Here is a 21,736-nt window from a genome sequence, read left to right as displayed (position 1 = left end):
CCCAACAGTTACACAGAACATGATGCTAATTTTGTGTCCATATTACATTACATTAGTGTAAAATAACTCTCCTAAATTCCAGGCTCCCACTGCTACTAAGGCTCTAGTCATACATAAACTTAAGCCACTTAATGCACAAGAAGGTTTTAATAAAATTTAAAATAAATATGAACTATTTATAAAAAAAACTTTTATTAAATCGATGATGTCAACTACATTGCACGATACTTTGCAAAGAGTTTGACAATTTAGAGGTCCATACAATTTCTACACAGTTGCAGCCAAGCTACAAAACAGAACATAACAAAATACTCATTGTGAAAGCAAACAGACGCGAGTTGCAAGACTGGAACTGAGGGTGTAGAATCCTGAAAATATGCATAAAAAGTGTCTCATGTTGAATATCAACAGCCATCAAGTCCTGATGTATCTGATGTGCCGACTATGCGTACAGGTCTTCACGGTCAGCAGAATACACCTCCCCCTCCTGCAGCAAGGCGAAGTTCAAGAAGTGTGATGGGCGATGAACTTCATGGTAAAATTCCTTGGGGTTGGCAAGCTGTAATTCGTACTTCATGTTGGGATCGTGTCTGACACCTAGATATTAAGAAATATAGTTACAAGAAAGCAAGGACCCGATATTCTACGTTGTCTATTTATCCATCTACTTTTCTACCCTGCACCTTCACAAGAGACTACAAGAGGCCGTAAATATAACTTACCCATGAAGTTGTAGTTCCATGATGCCTGCGCTGGTACCATGAAGAAGCCAAGGAAACGATCGGACAGCAGCATCTGCACCCTCTCATAGTGAGAAGGTAGGTAGCCTTTAGGATTGTTCCCTTTATCAGTGTTCTGCCTTCCCCACTCATAACCACTGGGTGTTAGCTTGTAAGCAGTCAGGGTGCAGGATCCAGGAGTGAAGCTGAGGACACAAAACATTTATGTCACAAATGCCTAAAAATTCTATCCAAAAAAATTGCGCAAATAATTTCAAATTATTTTTTTTAAATCTATTTTGACTGAACACTACTATGTACCTGCATGTAATAATGATAGTCTTCTCTCCATCCCAGGCTGGATTGTCAGCCATGATTTTAGCATGTGTGGTGACATCTTGTGGTGACAGCTGAGGAGACTCATTTGGTTGCGTGTGAACCCATCCTAAAGGCTCCATTTCCTGAAAAATTACAAATCATTCTATTATATAGCTGTAAAAGAAAAAAACCTGATAAAATAAAGACCGCCATAGACCTTGAAGTTACCTTCAAGTACTCATGCTGAGGCAGCTGACTAGGCAAGTGGACAGTCTGGTGAGTTCCCCACTGCGGCACCATCACAATGCAGCGGATTTCCTTCACTTGAGGGTTATCAGGTGGACTCACACCATACAGATAGCCAGCAATCTATAAGAGATCACAATGAAAAAAGTTACTACTATACATGACAACATAACTAAAAACCATAGTATATAAATATCTGTTCTAACAAAACATCAGATTCTACATGAATTTAATTGGCGACTACAATAGTCTGCAATAAAACTTGTGCAGGAAAAAAATCTGTATAAATCCTAAAGATATATAACAATTCAGCCTAAATGTGTACCTTAAAGTGGTTGTCCAACTTTAAAAACATGGCTTCTTCCATTCTTTCATTACATCAGTTTAAAAATGAATTTAGCTAAACTCCAATATCACACACTACCCAATGTCAGCTGTGGGGGTAAAGCAGCCATGTTTTACAAATTCTGGTAAAGCCCCTTTATTTCCTTCCAAACGCTTAACCAGCTATTTTAAAATGCTACATATTCTCGGCACCAAAATGATTAAGCTTTTCATAACGTATGAAGATCCTTACTGTGATTTCAGATTTAGATTTTGTTCAAGCCCATGAACCACAAGAGAGTTTTTGAACAAACTCGCTCCCTGTGCTTGCAGGATTTACCACACTGAACTGAATGGAGTTCAGTTCAGTCTGGTAAACCACAAGTGCACCCAGCGAGTTTGTCATAACAAGTCGAATTGTGGGCAAAAGGTTTTAGACACATAAACCCAACAACAGGTTTATTTCCAATGTTATTAAGCCTTGTAACTTGGAAAGATTTACATTGACATAGTAAAAAGGCAAGCCCTAGCGCTTTCCTAGAGGCAACGCTTACCTGAGCTCGCAGGTCAGAAATGCAGATGAATTTTTTCAACACATTCTTGGGCAAGATGTAAGTGTAGCCAGTCTCCTTGATGTCATCAGAGGACACATAGATGTGGTTGGTTCTGAGGTGCAGGTTAGCCGCAGATATAGCTCTAAAAATATTTAAAAAATAAAATTTAGAAATTTAAGAATTGAGAAAGTAAGACCACTACTACTTTAAGTTTAAAAAAATCTTTTTTATGGATGGGACATGTTTGCCCCCCTCCCCACACCCTTTACCTTCTGTTGCACAACGAAACATTGTGTATAAACAGAAAAATGAATATCACATGCACAAATCCAAACCCGATATACCACAAACAAAACTATCATCCATCAGAGTGAAAATCAAATTATCTGAGAACAACGTGTGACCAGAACATGTGACGCGCAAGAAGAAAGCTGGATATCCATAAATGCAATAATACTTGGGTAAAGTCACACAGAAATATGTTTCCTGTGCGGGGGAACCAGGGATTCATTGCTCGCTATGGCTACACATCTGTCACATAACAGTTAATAATAAGGAAAATAAATAATCTTATGCAGCACCATCAAATTCCTACAAATCATAGTGGGCATATAAAAATATAATATTACATTACAGAGTACAAACAGTCATATGGAACAATAGGAGTGAGGGCGCTGTTTGCAAGAGCTTACATACAACAAATGCAGGCAGTCATTCCCATATTATATGATATTATTTTACAAATTCTATTACCTGACGCGCCACTCTGTCTTAGAAGAAAAGGTCTGGGTCTCGTAGTTGCTGGTGGTAGAGGTGATGATTTCATCTCCGTGCTTGTTGACTGTTCGTGTCTGCGTGGCAGTGAGCTGAGACTGTTCCTTAGTCTGCTTCTCAATCTCGGCAATCTGTTGTCTCTGCTGGGATGGGGCAGAAATCTCCATACCCAAGATGATATCTCTGATTTCAGACTGCGTTAAAGAAGCCACATTTACACTGAAATTAGAAAGATAAAGCATTTTGGTTAAATTACATACTCAAAAAGACTCCCATAAATTGCTTTTACCTTACAACAACATTATAGCCTTCATCTTAATCTATTTAAAAAGGCCATAGGCCTAACATCGCTATTCCCTGAACACTTGACCTCTACATACATGTGTTCTCAAGGAAATTGTAAGCAGGCTAAAAAGTTCTTTGTTTTTTCCCCCCAAAGAATATTGCACATACTACAAAGATTTTTTACAAAATTGTCATATGCGATTCAACCTTTTAAAACAAACAGAATGATGCCCATGTTGTGCAGCTTGCCCAATCCCCCCCCCCCCCCAGAGTTGTGACATTTTCTGTTCTGGAGCCAGTTGTCAGCCCAGTTTCCCTGATGGCCTCTGTTCGCTCACCAAACAATTTAGCAGTAAATCCAGTAAAGTAAATCCACTGGAAACTGCATAGTGACCATACAAGATGTATATATTGAATAGCCACCACATGGAGGAATAAAGAATGTAAAAAGTAGTGGAAACGGTTATAGTACAGCTACATGATGTGCGTAATCTGTGCTGATGGAGAAATAAGGGTAAACAGATTCTCAGAGGTGCAAAGAGTGTGGCACAGCTTAAGGTGCAAAGAAAATGTTCTGGAGAATCAGAGAGGGATGGGGAGACCTTTTACATCACTATTCTGAGACTTCTGCATCCTCAGTCTAAACACACAGAGAACCGTCACATGACCTGCCATCTGTTACACAGTATTTACTCTATGTAATCATCGGAGAAATCAGCACAGCCAGGAGGGAGACAAACTACAGCAGAGCCAGGCAAAAAAGAATAGGATTGAAAAGAAAATTCTCCACATAATCCAGGTAAATAGGAAAAGTTGTTCTACATCATAAGAGCTCTTTGTAAAAGAAAATTAAGGTATTGCGCTTTAAATAAAAATTTGCTTCAAAAGGTTTAATTAAGAGCTCTTGAGCTAGATTATGAAGATGTCAAATTAAGAATGAACGTTCTTACTTGTTCTTCTTGCCGTAGTCTGCCAAGATCAGATCCTTTAGCTGAACTTCTACCTTGATCCATTCCTCATCTGTCAGCGTAGGCCAGATATGGTGAGGCTCAGTAATTGTAGTTTTGTCTGGCTTCAGGATCACCTTTGCACGGTCATTATTCACATGTAATGCTCGGAGAATCAAAATCAATCGAGAGAATGCCTGCAATACAAGCGGCAGGAATGAAATTGCTGTGGAAATATTCATACCTAGTCCCATACAACAGTAAGCAAATCTCTGCCTCTACTTTACAGATAAAAATACTCTGTGCGTACCGTGTACGAAGAGATGGTCTTCAGCCAGTCATCATAAAGATTAAAGAGAACCATTTGTGGCTCTGTGGCCTTCAGTATCAAGTCTCCAAACTTCTCCACCTTCAGGCAGGCTTGGAAAGGCAACTGCAGCTCAGATCCTTTGATGACAATATTGGGGAAGTCCAGTAAATGTACCTAAAATTCACATACAAGAAAATTGTAAGAAATCCTTTCACAATATACACTGAAAGAATCATTGTAGATGTACTTATCCCTTCACTTACCTCAAGAGGATCCAACATGCCCTTTCTGGTGACGATAATTTGCTTGGGCTGCTCCTCCACAGGTAAGGAACGAATCAAAGCAGCAACTTCTTCTGCAGTTTTCCACTTAGCAAGCTACAAAGGAAACAAACTAAAATTCAAACAAGGTATAATGTTTTATAGTAGAAGCACCCTACAGTATTGTGGTGGAAAATAAATGAGAGCCACTCAAGAAAACTTTACTTTACAACATACCTGACCCAATCGCTTCTGTCCTGCCCATACAGATGTGTGGATAATTTTCAGGAAAAGCTGTCCTGTTCTTGGGTTAAAGATGAAGATGGCTCCATTGATGGGTTTTGTGGTCAAGTTTCCTTCAAAGGTCTGAAAGGGGGAAAAAAAAAAAAAAGGTTAAGAAAAAAAAAAAAAAAAGACAGGTGTTCAATATCCTGACTGTCTGTGCAGAATGTTAACACATGCTGTACCTTGTGAATGGTTACTCTGTACACATTGGTATCATCCACAAACCAGATGATCTGATTGGAGAAGAGCTCGCCGTAGTTCTGGGATGACAAGTAAGGCTCAGTTGGCTCAGAAGAATACAGCTGTAATCCCTTACGGATGCGCTCACGCAGCACATATAAGGCAGGGTTGGCTTTCATTATCTTGGCCATTGCTTGCTGTATCAGAGGTTTCGCTCCAGGGAACCAGTTTCCATAGGCACTAGCAATATAAAAATATTTTTTTTTCCACTTGAGTACAACAACTTTATAATGGTTATGCACAAACCAAAAGATGGACCACAGATTCTTACCTGTGGAGGTTGTATGCCAGGTCTATGGCAATCAGGACACCAGTGGGTGATGGGTAAATACTCATGTTATCAGTAGTGTAGTCCAAGAACTTTGCACGAGCATAGCGCTCAATATCATGAGAATCATAGTCTCCCCACCTCAACTGGATGTCAATCCAGTACTTCTGTGTTGTGGTGCTGTCCATTACATCCCTGCAAGGAAGGATAAACACGTTTAAAAGAAGGCACAAGTAGTGTAAGGATAAGAGAAATATTGCTACATTCATCAAGGAGACAGCATCGCTTGTCCATTGGATACGTACTTTGAATCAGCAAGCAGAGACGGCCGAGACACATTCCACTTGTAGGAAGCAAAAAGCAGAATATCTGCACAAGATGAGTTCATCTTATAAGACTTCCTAGGATGGATGGTTTCTTTCTGTACAGTTTCAATTTCCAGAGCATCAAGTTCTTGATCAAACACCTAAGACACAACAAGTAATAGGATTGTCAGTGGTTACCCTTTCACGATTGTCATATGGCTGTATACATCCTATTTTCACATGCCCTGTGCAGAAAGGACATTTGAAATCATCATGACAAAGACCAACTATACTAGACAGCTGTATTTCCTGAACCCTGGCACCTAGAAATACAATTGTTAAGAACCCATACACAATCCTTATATCATATTAAAGGGGACTCTCGTGTTTAATATGACACCAGAAATATGTTTCTAGGTGCAAGGGTTCAGGAAATATAGGCGTTTGAGATGTGCCCCTGTCCAGCCTGTCATCTGAAGACAACATGTAGAAGTAGCTACAGAAAAGACTCTTTCCAGAGGTGTACATGCACCCTCTGCATCTGTAGCTGAAACTGGGAAAGGGTAATGAAATAATGCTGTACATATAACATTTTGGTAAAAGATTATACTTGGAAAAAAAAACTAATCACAAAAAAGGAGCTTATTTTAAATTATTGGCAATTTTATAAAGAAAATATGGTTATTTAAAAATGGCGCATCAGAACTGCAAAAATTGACCTGGATAATCAGGTACTAAAGACCATCTGTCACCAAGAGGTAATGTGGTCTACGGAAGTGGTAGAAGATGCTAAAATGGGATCGTGATATTTACCTGACACAGATCCATGACAATGCTTTCATGGATCTTCTGCCACAAGTGAGCTCTGAATATCTGAATCAATGAGATCTTCAGTGTCGGAATTTTGCCATGCATGAAAATGCCAGTCAAATCCAACTGTACCTGGAAACCTACATACACCTGGAAGGCAGAAACAAACAGGTTAGGAAAACATCTTAAAAATAACAAATATAGGTACAGTTCATTTAAACAAAAGAGATGAAGGCTTACATTGGCTCTGTTGATTGTGGGTGACCACCAAAGAGTAAATCTTCTGTTTGGGATCTGATTCAGACCAGATCTCTGAGCATTGGTCAGTTTCTTCCATTTCATGGATTCTTCAAAGCCACTAGCTTTTTCCCTGGTAACAAAAGAAAAAAAAAAAAAACATCAGATACTGAAGCAAAACGTAGTTTACATATTGAACCACTTAAGGCAACATTGCCAAATGTCTAATGATGAACAGGACCAAAGTTGCAATACCAAAATATTATTTTTGCAACATGCTTTTTGACCTTTTCAGTATAGCAGTTTGCTCAACAATAGGCACTTAATCACAAGAACAAAAAGACTATAATCACAAGAGTCTACTAGGAAAATGGAGACCTGCGCAATTCCATTAAACCACAGCGCAGCACAACATGGCTTGTAGTAGCTCTTTCAAGACAGCTCAACACACGTGATGATTTATCTGCAGATACGCAGTAATAAATTTTAAACATATTAAAAAAGAAATTATTTCCTACCAGAAGAGACCCTCCCATGTAGGGAAGTAAGTGCCTTTAAACAAAGTGTGCTCCAGGATGCCTTCCACTCCTCCAAGGGCCTGGATCATATCTGTGCGGTAGTTATTCAGATTCCAGAGCTTTCCATCATGTCTTTGATGTGTCCACCAGAATGGGTTTTGTTTTAACACCTAAATAAACAGGTACGGTGAAAATACTATACAAGCCATAAAAAGCCAAACTAAACACAACTTCACACTGTCAAATTACCTGATATTGTTTGAAATCTGTACGAACTCTCCAGCCCTTGTCATAGGCTAAAGTGTGTCTGTCCTTCTGGAAGAGGGTGTTGATGCGTGGAATACCCCTGTCCCACGAATCCTCCAAGTCTTCCAAGGTAAGCCGTCTAAAATAAAAATACAATTCCCACCTCAGTATACTGCAGCAAACAGAAAAAAACACCATGTGGAGCTTACAAAGTTATTGAAGTGATCAATACCTGTTCTGTGCAATTGCTTCCTGTCTCTTTAGAGCATATTCAGCCCAGACTCTCTGAGAATCAATAAACTCGCTCTCCCATGGCTGGATGTAGCGATACAAGTTTGGAATCAGCTGGTCCTCTTCGTGGCTCATACCAGAGCGGAAATGGGTGATACCAACATCCGTTTGTTTAGACCACCTGTAGACAAATACAGAATAAAAGTGAATTCCCATTGTAACAGTGAAATTTTAAAAGACAAAAATATGTATTATAACTTTATTACCTGAGGTCAGACTGTGGAATAAGCACATGTCCCATAGACAACATTCCTAAACCACCAAGCTCTTTGGGAGTGTAGAACACCACAGGTGGGAAACGACTTGGCATTTTGGAGTTTAGACCAATCTTAATTCTGGTTTGGATCTTGTTCTCACATTTCACCAGAAGATCAAGCAGCTCCTGAGTATTTACCACAGCCTCGCGGAAGTAAGTCATCAGACCAATCAATGCAGTGTTCCATTTGTTCACAATCTGTAGAAAGAGATTATCATCAGCAAAAGAAAAATGTTGCATTTTTACCCACACAAGCAAGAAATATTTGTGCCTCTGACAAGTGACATTCACCCTCGTTCACAAACACTAACCTTGGTAAATGTGGTTGAGCCGGAGGCCATGAGAATCTGACGAACTCTGTTGTGGAATCTCTGCATAGATTCATCATCCACGCGCAGGAAACACTGTGCTGTTCGCTCTTTGGTCACCTACAAGAGGCAAAGTCATTAGTAACTTTCTCTCTAGAATCTGTATCCATTGATCTTCCCTCCTTGAAACATTGGCTGGGCCGTGTCAATGAGCTGCAGTAGATGGAAAGTCTTTTGAACACTGATCCAAAGAAGGCTGCCCGCTCTCAAAACTTGGTACCAGTAGACTACCTTTGTGGCATCCCCTCGCTATCTGGAATTGATCAGTACAGACCCAGTTCATCCGCAGGATGGTGAACCTAGAGACCTGAACTCCAGGTAAGGGGAGGCACAGCTATTTCTACAAATCCACTCCTTCCCTCCCTTATTGTTTCTATCGTCTTCTACTACTACTTCCTTCTCCTTTCATTTCATCCGAAGTAACTTTATAGAACAAATCAATGATGTCAGGATAGTGAGACAGTTTCATTTAATGACAACCCATTGTATTTCTGATGCTGTGAATGTGTCACAAATTGGAATATTGTTTTAACACTCATTTGCAGAGCCCCCTAACGACTACATTCTAGTACCAGATATTCGATTTGCCTTACTTATCCCCCTCTTTTTTCCCCTGTCTGTTATGATCTGTTTTACCATATTAAACATTTCATAAAATTTTAATATGTAAAAAAACACTCTAGAACAAGTCTCCGCTCACAAGTTACACTTATGACTTACAAACTAATATTTTATACCTCATTCTGCAAGTTCCAGACACCATCCTTATGGGTGAACTCCTCATAGCTTGTACGACACTTGGGAAGAATTCGGCATTCAAAACCGCACATGTTGAACAAGAGATTGGGATTGTCTTTGCTGTACACAGACACAAAGCTGTTTTCCCACTGAACGGTTGTGACAGAACGAGGCAGGCGGTTTTTAATGTCCCAGAAAACGGCACGTCCCCTAGAAGAAAAAGAAAAGAAACCAGAATGTTTTATAAATTTGGTGTGAAGAGAAAAACAAAAAGCCTAAAACAATCTGTGTCTATAAAAATAACAAAACTTACAGATTGACATCGTGCTTCATCAGGCGCATCCTGGCGTCTCTTGGCCAGCATTTCTTGTTGTTATAGCCCACAATGTTTTCATTGTTGGGATCGGGATGTTCGGTAAGGTATCTCTGAATCAGATCTCTGGCTTCATCGGCAGAAAATCTAAGAGGAAGGGCAGATTTATTACTTAAAAGTAAAAAGTTACAGATGCGTCCTGTTAAGCGTTAGACAAAGTTTACACTTACCGGAAAAATATGTGAATGCGATCAATGTATCTGCAGTACAAGCGGATAGGATGAGCAGATTCTGTGGCCACATCTTGGAAACTCAGGAAGTCATTTGGCATCTGAGGTGGGCCGGCCATCTCACTGGCTCTGTGCAAGCCCAGAACCAACAGGTCCATCACCAATCCATAGTATTGTACAATGAACGAAGCAAATTGCAAACCCCGAATTATACCATAGGAGTTTGTGTGATTCATGTCCTGCACAAAAACAATATTCGAAGTCAGAGTACTTCAAAACTGTAAGATTTCATTATGGCTACTTGAGGAGCCTTATAAAGAAAATAATAAAATCACTCAAGAAGCTTTGATGGGTTACACAACACAAGATCACAACATCATTGCTTACTTTGTAATTGATCACCACGTTGTTTTTTGCAGTCATGTAATCAGCAATATTGTGATCCACAATAAGACGGAGGAGACGATTCAGTAGCGTCAAGTCAATCTTTTCATACATCTTCTCAAACCGAGACTCCAGCATTACATTGCATTCTCCTTCAGTGGTGTCCCACACATCCTGCAGGTTGTTGATACCTACCACAAAAAAGCAGCACATTATGAGAATGAACAAAATCCTTATCACTTAAACTGTGCGCACCTGCACAAAACTACAGCATTTATCATACCTTGGCACCATTTGTACACAAGCAATGGAGGCGGCTCTGTATCTGCAGGCTTGATCCAAGGAGGGAAGAGACGTCTTTTGTCAGCTTCATACCAGAGGTACTGATCCAGGTAAGCGTCAGTGATCTTCTCAAGGGGCTCCACGTCATAAACTGGGACCAAGTGACTATAAAGATCCATGAACTCGATCCCCACCTAGAAGGAACACAGAGTCAGAATAAAGCTAGTTTTAACTAACAAATGTGATTTTCAAAATAAGGGATTATCTATTATAATTAGATTCTAGCTCAAATTACCACTGCACAGGAAGACGAGTATTTAGCGTAGATTTTTCCAAGAAATCTAATTCTTTATCATTTGATCAATGATAGAACATTACCTCTTTGAAGGCTCTCTGAGTGAGCAAGTGACGCTTGATCCTGGACAAGGCTTCATGGGGATTGTCGTAAGCTTGTTCAATTAAGCCCAACTCTTCTCTCTGGGACTGATTTAGACGGGACTTTACACTAACATAAAGCAAAAATCACAACAATTAAACCAAAAATTTCATGCACATAACAAGCAAAAAAAGAAAAACACATACTTTGTTGTAATCCATCATATTTGAACATTTACCTGTAAGCTTCCTTCAGTCTCTCCAGTGCCAGGATGAGTAGTTTGGTATCATGTTTGTATGAGAGAGGAGGGAATGGAATAGGAGAAAACCTCCTGCTCTCCAGCCAATGGACTGTGGTGGTGTACACAGCTACCGCCTCTTCTGCAGTGATGTATGGTCCATCCTACATAGGACGAAAAAAATATTAGAAAAAAAAAAACACAGAAGGCATTTCACAAAACAGACAGATTGGTGGCAAGTGCTGACCTTCAGGTAGTTGTGCTGCCTCTCTTGCTCGGCTTTTAGGTAAAGTCGTGTTAATCGGCCCAGATTCTTTTTGCAAACTGTTTTGTCCACAGTTGCACCGCGGCGAATACGCTCTCGGTTGTAGTGGGCTGTGTTTGTCCACCAGTCAGCTTTAGCCTTCACATAACGCAGAATCATATTCTCAATGGGTGTAGGCAGACCTGGGACCTAGAAGAAATCACATCATATAAAAGAAATGTAAGAAATTGCTACATCTTGTAAAGCACTTTAACAAAAAAAAAAAAGTTTTACTATACTGAACTTACTTTCCAAGGAATATTTGCCTTCCAGCATCTCCAGGCTTCACTCAAGTGCTGCAAGATGGTCCTAGCCTTGTTCTGTTTGATACCTTCTGGCATCATGTCCAAAATATCATGCATTACAGCTGCTCTAAGCTCAAGATCAAAATGGGATTCCACTCTCTGTTTCGTCACAGTTTTTGCTACTCCCTTAGAATGACGACCTGAAAGAAGAGGACAAAAACTTATCAAAAGAAAAACAGAAGAAGCAGCCAAACAAATTCCACCTTGATGTCCAGTGCAATGTCTGCCATTAGGCTACATACAAAATTTAAATTAGTTACAAGAAGAGCCAATAAAGTATCAGTTTTCTTGACATTAGGGAAATTAGGTTTCCATCCAGTTTTCATGTACTAACATTTGTGCTTGTCAGTTATTTACATTATCAAATTAACTGAGAAATTCCATGAAAGTTCACTGTCCGATTTTTAAGACAATTATAAATTACGAATAAAAAAAACATGTCATAAAGAGAAGGTGATAACTTGCCCTCAAATTGTCTGGCCAGCAGATTTCCAAGCCATCTTTCCAGCAAAGGTGTGATACCACGCATGAAGAACAGCCAGACTCTCCAGCCTGCTGCCCAAAAGCCACAACCAGGTCCTTTTCCCACAGGGCCCTAAGAGCAAATTAAAATTTAAATTATAAAACACACACTAAAAATTCTGCCAAACACTTTTCCTCATGTGCAGTACTTACTGTATTAAACCTATAGTAGATGAGATGCTTCAGATCTTTGCACATTCGGATTTGTCTCATCAGTTTATACTTGTATCTGTACATTCCAGTCAGTTGCCCGACATGGGCAAAGATGTACTGCAAACCATCTGCAAGCTGTCAACAGAAGACAAAATGTTATAAATCTTTGGATAATTAACACTTCACAAGCAAGAGGGATCTGCCATTTACTGGTAGCAAGGAATCTGCCATGTCCATTACAAGACAAGAAAAAACCCCAGGAGTATCAGAGGGCTTTGGCATAAGAAGTAACCAACAGACTACCAGCAAGAATCAGTATCCTTTTAAAGGGGTTATCCGGGTTTAAAAAATTTCTTCTGGCCGGGCTGGGGAGGGCTATTTAAACCCAATAAACATGTACTTACCTCCTCCGGTGCTGCCGATGTCCCGCGCCACGGCCCGTCTTCTCTGTGCGCCGGTTTCATTACAAGGGCGCACAGGGAGCTTCCGGCTGGCCGGAAGCTCCCATCCGACACCATCTCCCAGTGCTTACAACGCTGAGAGATAGGGACGGATGGGAGGAGCCGTCCACATCGCGGACCAGAAGCTCCCTGTGCGCGGCTTCCGTGCCCCTGTAAACAAACAGGGGCACGGATCGAAGGGACCGCGGCGTGGGACATCGGCGATGCCAGAGGAGGTAAGTACACGTTTATTATGTTTAACTAGCCCTCCCCAGCCCGGCCATAAAAATTTTTTTAAACCCGGATAACCCCTTTAATGTATACCATAGAAAACCACACTGCTATTTACAACATACAAGCATGTAATTTGAGGGCACAACCAAGCATCACATTACATATTTACCTGGAAAGCGTCCACATTTCCCAACCTGTACTGCACGTGGCTGTCCACAACAAGTTTGGTCAGACGCAAAACTTCTCGGCACAGATGGAAGGCATTACCGAACCGAGACTTCTTACGTTCCTAAACGGACAAAGTACAAACACTGACTTTAAAACAGGCTCGATTTGGCCATCAATAGAAAATAGTGGGGAGCCATGCATGTATGGAGAGGTCAGAGCGCATAGAGCCAAAAGGAGATGGTTCTTGAACCTCAAAACTGTAGCCCTAGCTGCAGTGCACTTCCAACAAAAGCCTTTGTGGCAGTCATGGAATCAATCAATCAATGTGCTAGGTTTACCAGATCAAGCCTTTATAACGTACCCAGCAATTCATAAACAAGCTAGACTTCAAGTAAATATGGTTTCAAAATAATTAAGTTCAGGTGCCAGACTGAGAACCTACCTTTGTGGTCAGCGTTTTCACAGGTTTTAGATTGAAATTGTAGTCCAAATGAAGATAGTTAAGATTCTTTCTGTGAATCAATAGGTTTAACATGTTGTAGCCTTGGCGACACACTTGCAGGCCAACTTCCACCCAGTCCAACTTTGTGGACTGGAAAAACTTTGTGGCTTTGAATGAACGGAAGAGATACCTTTAAAAGCAAATGGTATATTAATAAATAAGAATAATAATACAAAAAACACTGAAAGATCATTAAATAAAATAGAAACAAACTAGCTTACCTCTTCTTCTGTGCCTTGGGTGGCCTGTGTTTCAGAGCGTTGAGGACATAATATTTCAGAAGTTTCTGGTAAGACACCCTAACCTTAACTGGCTGGCCTGCAGGACAATGCTCACGATACCTGAGGATTAAAACAAAAAGTATTTTTAGGGAATCACTGGTTTGGTAAAATGATTTTAAATTAATCCATGTAAGAGCTTCGCCACTTACCAGTTCTTCACAAGTGGTATGTCAACAGCCCGCCGTGTTCTTCCAGACCTGAGATTGAAAGGACGAGGAGCCCAAAGTAACGCAATACCATTAGCTGTGTTGTCTGAATAGAGGGGTGTTTCTTTTAGGAAGGGCTCAACATATTCTGGAAGCTCGAACTCTTCGTCATCATCTGGTAAAGGCTCTTGGCTCTGAGGACATAGAAAAATAATCATCAACATGTATTTCATAAAGAAAAGTAGTGGATGAAAGCTCTACAAGCAAGGCATAGAAGATAACCGTACAAGGCAGCTTACCTTTACCGAATGCCTATGTGAAATGGGGTTAATTAGGGGATCAAAGTAGAACGCTGGAAGGTCAGGATCCTCTGTTTTGATGAACACCACATTTGGAGTGTGGTACCTGCAAGTCGCCAAAAGAATAATCAGTAACTTATTCTTGCATGTAGCAGAACCTTAGATAACATGTGGATTGCGTCTTACCATGTCAAATGCACATGATGAGGCAAATTGTTGTACAGATAGGGGAATGCAATCTTGTACTCTGTACGGATTGGCTGGCGAATAATGATTTTATTGATGTCATTGAATTCATTCCAGTCTTCATCCCTGATGGGGAAGAAAAAAAATCTTTTGTAGAAACACAGCAACTCATATTGAATAGCAATCCCTTGCTGGTATATAAGTGTTCACTTACTGCAAGTTTATGTCTCGCACTAAAGGCTCAAACTTAGGACCACCAGGAATAGCCATATTTAGGGCTTTGGAAGTGAAAAAGGCTTTCAAGTCAAATAGATAAAAGTAGTTGTCATCTACTAGATCTGTGAGCAGCTGATTGGCCAGTCGGTACAAAGTAGACATCATTGGTAGAGTGAACTGCCAGCGCTGGTATGTTGTTCCATTAACATATCTGTAACAAAAAAAGTTTAGGACAGAACAATTGCAGACTTTAGAAACTTTATATAAAATATATAGAACATGTTCGGAAAAGAGATAGATAATTCTTACTTTCTGTTGTCCCGTAGTGGTTGGTGATCATAGAACCAGTCTAGGACAGGAGCATCTTCCTCATTGTCTAGCTCCAGCTGAATGGCTTCCAGAGGCTCCACATCAAGGATATTATCAGCATAATCCAGTGGGGGCTCCTCATCATCAAAAGGAGGAAATCTCATTCTCTTGAAGTGTCGTCTGTCCCTTTTTTCTCTTCTCATCATAATCCACATTGATCTGTGGGAAAAAAAAAAAAAAAATACCAACACAAAACATGAAAATTCATACTTCAGTGCTCCTCCTGTAGCTATAGGAGGCGATCTGAGCACATAATGGACATGTTTAATACTTATGCCATATCCCCAACGAAAGAGCGCTTCACCTATTTCGAGAATGGGTGGTCTGGTGAGCCCCTTCCCATGGCCAAGCCAAATTTAACACTTGCATCCCATCTCCATTTAATTCTATGGGAGAAGCATATAGACTCTGCTATTTTCAGTGCCCTCATAGTTCTGAGTGATAAAAGTGTTTGTAGATGTGCAGGAAACAGTATTTTGTCCAGAAGCGGTAAAGGGATGAGTGTACCCCAGTTCTTAAAGGTGGGCGCAGATCCCAGAGAGTAGATGAGAAAAATTACAGGAGTTGTCCCAAGTACAGGCAGTCCCCAGGTTACATGGCTGCTGTATCTAAGATGGCGGACAGTAGTCAAGATGGCGTCCGAAACCAGTGCGACCTCCTTAACAATAGATAGGTACAAACCTAAAAATCTTAGTTAAAGGGAACCTACCACCACGAATCTACCTATAAAGGTAGATCGGGTGGTAGGTGGATGTAAGGGACGTGAGGAGAGCTCTTTTTAGAGCTAATCCTCACGTCCCCGCTAACTTTTGGGAAACTTTATTGACCTAATATGTAAATTTCGTTATGCGGCTACTGGGGCGTGGAGTAGCTGGCACGAGGCTACACAGCGCGGCTACTCCACGCCCCAGTAGCCACATTACTCCTCCTACCCTGTTGTGTGCGGCGCGCTGCTCCTTGTAGCTGCGCGCCCTCGTCCGACAAGCCGGCTACTGCGCATGCGCAGCAGCTCCGGCCTCGGAGCTGGGATTGCTCAGTCGGCGTTCTGCGCATGCGCAGAACGCCATCATGACGGACGAGGGCTCCTCGTAGCTGCGCGCCGCACGCCCCAGTAGCGCATAACGAAATTTACATATTAGGTCAATAAAGTTTCCCAAAAGTTAGCGGGGACGTGAGGATTAGCTCTAAAAAGAGCTCTCCTCACGTCCCTTACATCCACCTACCACCCGATCTACCTTATAGGTAGATTCGTGGTGGTAGGTTCTCTTTAAATAAAACTTCATTACAGACACCTCACAGCAGCATAAGGATTGAGGGAAGAGCTGTGCCAGGAGCAGGACCGGGTACAGTACAGATGACAAATCATCACCTATTGCTCCGGCCTCTCTCTGCTGGATGCCGACAATGCTAAATCGAGGATCAAGAAAGGAGCAGCAGGAAAGGAAAACATCTCAACTGTGCCTCCTGAACCAATGTTTGCTTGCATATGAATGCCAGCAGGTTGTGGGCTGAAAATCATGGCTTCACAGGCTACATTTGGACTGTGGGTGCGGGTTGTGCATCCTCTTCTAGGCTTTTAGTTTAGATGTGGCTGCACTTTATGTACATGCTCAGTAATTATGTTTAATCCACACATGCTTAGTAATTAAGCTCCTCTGCTGCAGATCAAGGGAAAAAGGCACCTGAAAGAAATTCCTGTACTCATCATAGAACTGTGATCAGGGAAATATGGCTGTGGAGTCAGAGACTGTGACCATTTTGGTGGAGTTGGATTGACAGAGAGGAGCACAATGGTACTGCCATCAAAACCACTCAGGTAGAAAGTGAATTCAAATGTGCCCTGTTGATCGAATTACCGGGAGTAGGAGATAACGTATAAACTTGGGACAAACCCTGTAAAAATGAGAAAATACATAGAAACATACTTCAGGTCCAGCGACTCTTACCCCCACTGTGCTATGTAGACCGGCTCAATAACCCAAGGAATCTCATTGACAAATGAGATAGCTCCAGTAATATGATACAGCACCGGCACATCTCTGATCTGCTCCCATGGCATGGGCATATTCTCCAGCAGTTTAAGCACCGCATGTGGCATGTACTTCAGAGCTCTGAAAATAAAGATATAGGATCTCAGTTAATAAATTGTAACTTACTAAAGAGCTACCCAGAAACTGCTGCGCTCATAAACCATTCTCACCCAAGATAGACTCTCTTATCATGCCGGAATTTTCTGTTGGTCATGTCACCATGATCACGGATGATTTTTCGGACATGTTCTGGAGGCATGTCTTCTTTCTGAGCATCCACAAAGCCAAATTTCCTTTTCTCTGCATAACGTTTGGCCTGAAGCTGCTGCCATTTGCGAGCTATAGAAATAAATTAGGGAGGGGGAAAAAATTACTAAACAACAGAAATAAAGTAATATTTGTTTCTTAATCTACTAGACCAAAACAGCCAATCAAAAGATCAGGATTAATTCTTTACTGTTCACCTTTCTCTTGCAACTTCTCCTCAGACATGTAATCAGGGGCAATAGGTGGGGGACCAGGCATTGGGGGAACCCCCGGCCTGTAAGGAAACACCCCAGCCATGGATGTTCAAGCTAAAAGGAAAAAAAAATAAATTAATTAAATTAAAAGTCTATAGGACAATTGATATAGCACTAAATTTAGTGCATAAACTCCTTCGACAAACACAGACCAAGAATGGTTCAAAACAAAAACAACCACACAATACAATACAATTGTATACTCAGAATGTGAAATCTTTGAACTGTGAGAGTACACACCAGACATTCAGCAGGTTTATTTATACATTCAGTTATTGATGTTTGAGCAATTATAAATAATTGTTGATTGATGAAAGATCACAAAAGGTACAGTAACAACTTCACCATATTAACAATGGGATTCAACTATTTAGTAGGACAATACTGTTGTCTAGGTGCCACAGTTTAAGAAATGACACTGCGGCCCCAACCAGCCTGTCAGCTGAGGCAGATTCTAAAGCTGGAGAATGGGGATAGATTGAACACATTACAAACACATTTTGTTAAGGGTTTAAACAATTTATCCACTTAAATAAATTTTAAAAGGTAAAAATTACAATCTTTTTCACCTTTTAAAGACTGTATGCAAATTAGCCTGAGGGGTTCCAGGCACATTAAAATCTATGGAGTCTGGAGCCCCTCATGCTTATTTGCATACAACCTTCATCCTGGTGGTGTTTCCCTTGAAGTTAACATATTTTCTGGTGTATAAAATGACTTTTTAACCCCCAAAAATCAGGGGTCGTCTTATACGGTGGGCGAGAGGACACCTTATTGAAGCACTGATCGCAGGTGTTTAGGGTAGGTGTTTGCTGCAGGGGCCACCTGAGTCTTGCTTCAATAAGGCACCCCCTTCCCAAGGCACAAGACAACACCTGACTTTTGAAAAGAAATGAGAGGTTTTAAAATACAATACTTGAAGACAACCATGCCAACCGTTCTGGCATCCAATTTGTGCCCACAATCCCCCACCACCAGTTAAGCTGCCACAGTGGGGAATGACCACGGCAGTTAACAGTAGGGATCTGCTATATATCACAGCAGTCACCCGTCTTATAAAGAGAAAGCTCAGTCTGAGATTTTAACTTGATAGGATAGTTTAATTACGTTATTTTTGCTTTAGAAATTACGGTAGCAAATAGCAGATAAATGACTACAAATGTGAAAAAAGAAATCAATCTTTTGTCAATTTTTTAATAAGTTGCAAAACTGAATAAACTTCTAGCAAAATATGTTATAAACATGCAGTTTCGCTACATCACCCAATCCCCAGGTTTAGCTACAGATGGAGAGGGTGCATGTACTGTAAGCTAATTATGTCCTGCTGCTTCTTCTACATTCTGCCTTCAGATGACAGGCTGGAGGGGTTACATTTCAGATGTCTATATCTCCTGAACACTCTCCAGGTATCTAGAAACACAATTCTGGTGTCATGTTAAATGACGCCAAATAATGATATAGCATATCTGTAACCTGGCACCAATTCCCCTACATTGGATGCACAAAGATTGCAAGTTATTACCGGTCTTCTAGACAAGATCAGTGGAGGGTTATCTGCTCGTACCCCCAGCAATAACATTAGAAGATGCACAATCCCTCTGCATTCACCTTCGTGGGAACAAGTAGAGTCCAGCGCTCAGCACATTGCAGCCGCTGACCCGTGAGACCTGAAGCAAAGACAGACCCCATTCCCTAGTGATATCAATATTTGGACTCCTAAGGGTCAGTAAATTATCTATCCTCCAGACGGGAAATTTGTTATCAAAGCAAGACCCATTGCTTAAAGGGGTTGATATAAACTTTTTTTTTTTTTTTTTAAATGAATGGCTTTTCTAGGGACAAACAACAACCCATAATGAGCATCACAGGGCAGTGCCCACATCTCCATGGCAATTAATGCCCTCCAAAACGATAACATAGACTCAACAAATCATCAGGCTATCTGTAAACACAGGTGCAGAAATACCGCAGGATGAAAAAAAAAAACTGGTCTGCACAGACACTAGGAGGCAGATCGCGGATCCTCGTCTCGCACTCTAGGCCTCAAGCCTCAGCACACACATGTCCAGAACTGAACACGTCCGCGATGTGTAATCACCTCACACTACACCGTGCGCGCTGCCTGCTACACACCTGCTCCTCCGCCTCCTCTCCTCAATGCTTATTGTCCGGATCCACTGCCCGTACAGATACGATGGCGGAAAAACGCAGCGCACACGATTCGGCCGGTGACCCGGATGTAGAAAGCCGCCACAGAACCTCCGGGAGGAGAACTCTGCACCAATAGGATCACAGCGCGCCTTCCTAGCCGGAAGTGATGAAACTGGAAGGAGGCGTGTCCTGTGCGTTATAGCCTGCGCTGCCTCTTTAGTTTTAAGTATACGGAATTAGTGTAACGTTAGCGCTGGCTGTTTCTCTGGATTATATGAATTGAAAGATTCCTGCCTGAGGCGCTTTATTTGATGCTGAAGTAACACGTTCACAATGCCTTGCTCCGCGTTCACACGATGCGTTTTTGACGCATTGGGATAGACGCTTCCGTTCTTTTTTTATTTAAATGTATATGTTTGCGTCTCCTTCCTGAGTTTATTTTGCGTTCCGTTTTTAAAAAGTGAACAAACTTCTAATTGCATTGCGTTTTCTGATGCGTTGTTACATTTGCGTTTTGCTAGGAACCAGGAAGTCCTAACTTTAATTGCTTTCATCTGATTAAGATTCCAAAACCCATTTGCAAACCAGTCTTGCATGTGTTTTCTATGTGTCAAACATGCAACACGTTGTGGCTAGGGCTTCAGGGACAGTTCCAATCTGCGTTCTTGATTCTGTTTTGCAGTTTAACCCTTTAAAGACCTGGCCCTTTTTTGTTTTTTCATTTCCATTTTTCACTCCCCACCATCAAAAATCTATATTTTTACACGTAGAGAGCTCTGTGACAGCTTGTTTTTTGCGGAATAAATTGCACTTCATAGTGATGGCATTTAATCTTCCATGAAGCAGGAAAAAAATTCCAAATGCAGTAAAATTGATGAAAAAAACGCATTTTGTCATTTTCTTGTGGGCTTGGATTTGACGTTATTTTTTGGGTCGGTGCGATTGCGGGTATATCAAATTTGTATAGGTTTTATAATGTTTTCATACAATTACAAAAATTAAAACCTGTGCAAAATTTTTTTTTTTTTTTTTTTTTTTTAGATTTTTGCCATTTCCTGGCACTAATAACTTTTTCATACTTTGGTGTACCACTGTGGGTGGTGCCATTTTTTGCGACTTCTGATGAAGTTTTCAATGCTACCATTTTTCGGACTGTACGACCTTCTGATCTTTTTTTATTGAATTTTTTAAAATATTTTTCAAAATGGCAAAATAGTGCGATACCTAATGCATTTTTTTAATGTTTATTTAGATGACTTCTAGGGAAAGGGGGGTGATTTGAATTTTTAGGTTTTTTAATATCATTTTTTTAACTTTATTTTATTCTTACTTATACTATTTTTCAGAGCCCCTAGGGTACTTTAACCCTAGGTTATGTGATTGATCCTACTGTATACCGTGAAAAAATAGGACATACGCTCTCCCCCTCTTCTCCCTACGGTACGGCGGGCAACGGTAGTGTGAATCCAGCCTTAGGCTACATTCACACGTACATAGACTTCCATGGGCTCACAGCACCGTACCATAACGTAGCCCATAGAAAGATAGGACATGGCCTATCTTTCTATGTAATATGGTGCCGTGCACTGTGTATCCCTATGGAGAGGGGTGGGGGTAAGCAGCGCTCATCCCCTGCTGCTCTCCCTGGCACCGATGTATGCCGGCGATACTACTTTTTAACACCGGACTACTAAACGCCACAAGATCAGCATAGCCAGTTTTGTTAAGTAGACACACAATTACAACTGTGCTCCCCTCTTATTATAGACATGTGTAATTAACCGGTA

At 41.0% G+C, this 21,736-nt stretch overlaps 1 protein-coding gene across 2 annotated transcripts; it reads right to left on the bottom strand.

Annotated features, from left to right (window-relative positions):
* Positions 1–173: 173 nt before the first annotated feature.
* Positions 174–20,110, bottom strand: PRPF8 (pre-mRNA processing factor 8). Of its 2 annotated transcripts, none has more exons than XM_072138129.1 (43): positions 19,897–20,110; positions 17,742–17,852; positions 17,448–17,616; positions 17,194–17,358; positions 15,188–15,406; positions 14,877–15,089; positions 14,663–14,788; positions 14,477–14,582; positions 14,181–14,371; positions 13,972–14,091; positions 13,691–13,880; positions 13,250–13,369; positions 12,407–12,541; positions 12,197–12,326; positions 11,675–11,871; positions 11,370–11,576; positions 11,123–11,286; positions 10,887–11,013; positions 10,510–10,702; positions 10,230–10,417; positions 9,843–10,081; positions 9,613–9,759; positions 9,299–9,509; positions 8,505–8,621; positions 8,144–8,391; positions 7,879–8,058; positions 7,650–7,785; positions 7,401–7,570; positions 6,886–7,015; positions 6,649–6,795; positions 5,836–5,996; positions 5,534–5,725; positions 5,205–5,442; positions 4,975–5,103; positions 4,741–4,854; positions 4,478–4,651; positions 4,171–4,364; positions 2,915–3,154; positions 2,162–2,303; positions 1,266–1,406; positions 1,041–1,180; positions 723–925; positions 174–597 (listed from the first exon to the last, which is right to left on the bottom strand). In XM_072138129.1, exons 2-43 carry the CDS (start codon positions 17,839–17,841, stop codon positions 443–445), a joined length of 7,008 nt encoding a protein of 2,335 aa, XP_071994230.1. In that variant the 5' UTR covers positions 17,842–17,852; positions 19,897–20,110; the 3' UTR covers positions 174–442. The 2 variants fall into 2 exon arrangements, with proteins under 2 accessions (XP_071994230.1, XP_071994229.1); XM_072138128.1 differs by having other exon boundaries at positions 19,932–20,110.
* Positions 20,111–21,736: the final 1,626 nt, after the last annotated feature.

This window comes from Engystomops pustulosus, chromosome 2, assembly GCF_040894005.1.
Source record: "Engystomops pustulosus chromosome 2, aEngPut4.maternal, whole genome shotgun sequence".
NCBI lineage: Eukaryota > Metazoa > Chordata > Amphibia > Anura > Leptodactylidae > Engystomops > Engystomops pustulosus.
This window is presented reverse-complemented; position numbering and strand designations above follow the sequence as displayed.

Excerpts from the sequence above, each read along its gene's own strand:
- PRPF8 (XM_072138129.1), bottom strand. The coding sequence starts at position 17,841 with ATGGCTGGGGTGTTTCCTTACAGGCCGGGGGTTCCCCCAATGCCTGGT. Across the intron at positions 8,392-8,504 it reads GCTCAACCACATTTACCAAG|ATTGTGAACAAATGGAACAC; the intron begins GTTAGTGTTTGT and ends CTCTTTCTACAG. Across the intron at positions 7,016-7,400 it reads ACATGGGAGGGTCTCTTCTG|GGAAAAAGCTAGTGGCTTTG; the intron begins GTAGGAAATAAT and ends TTTTGTTACCAG.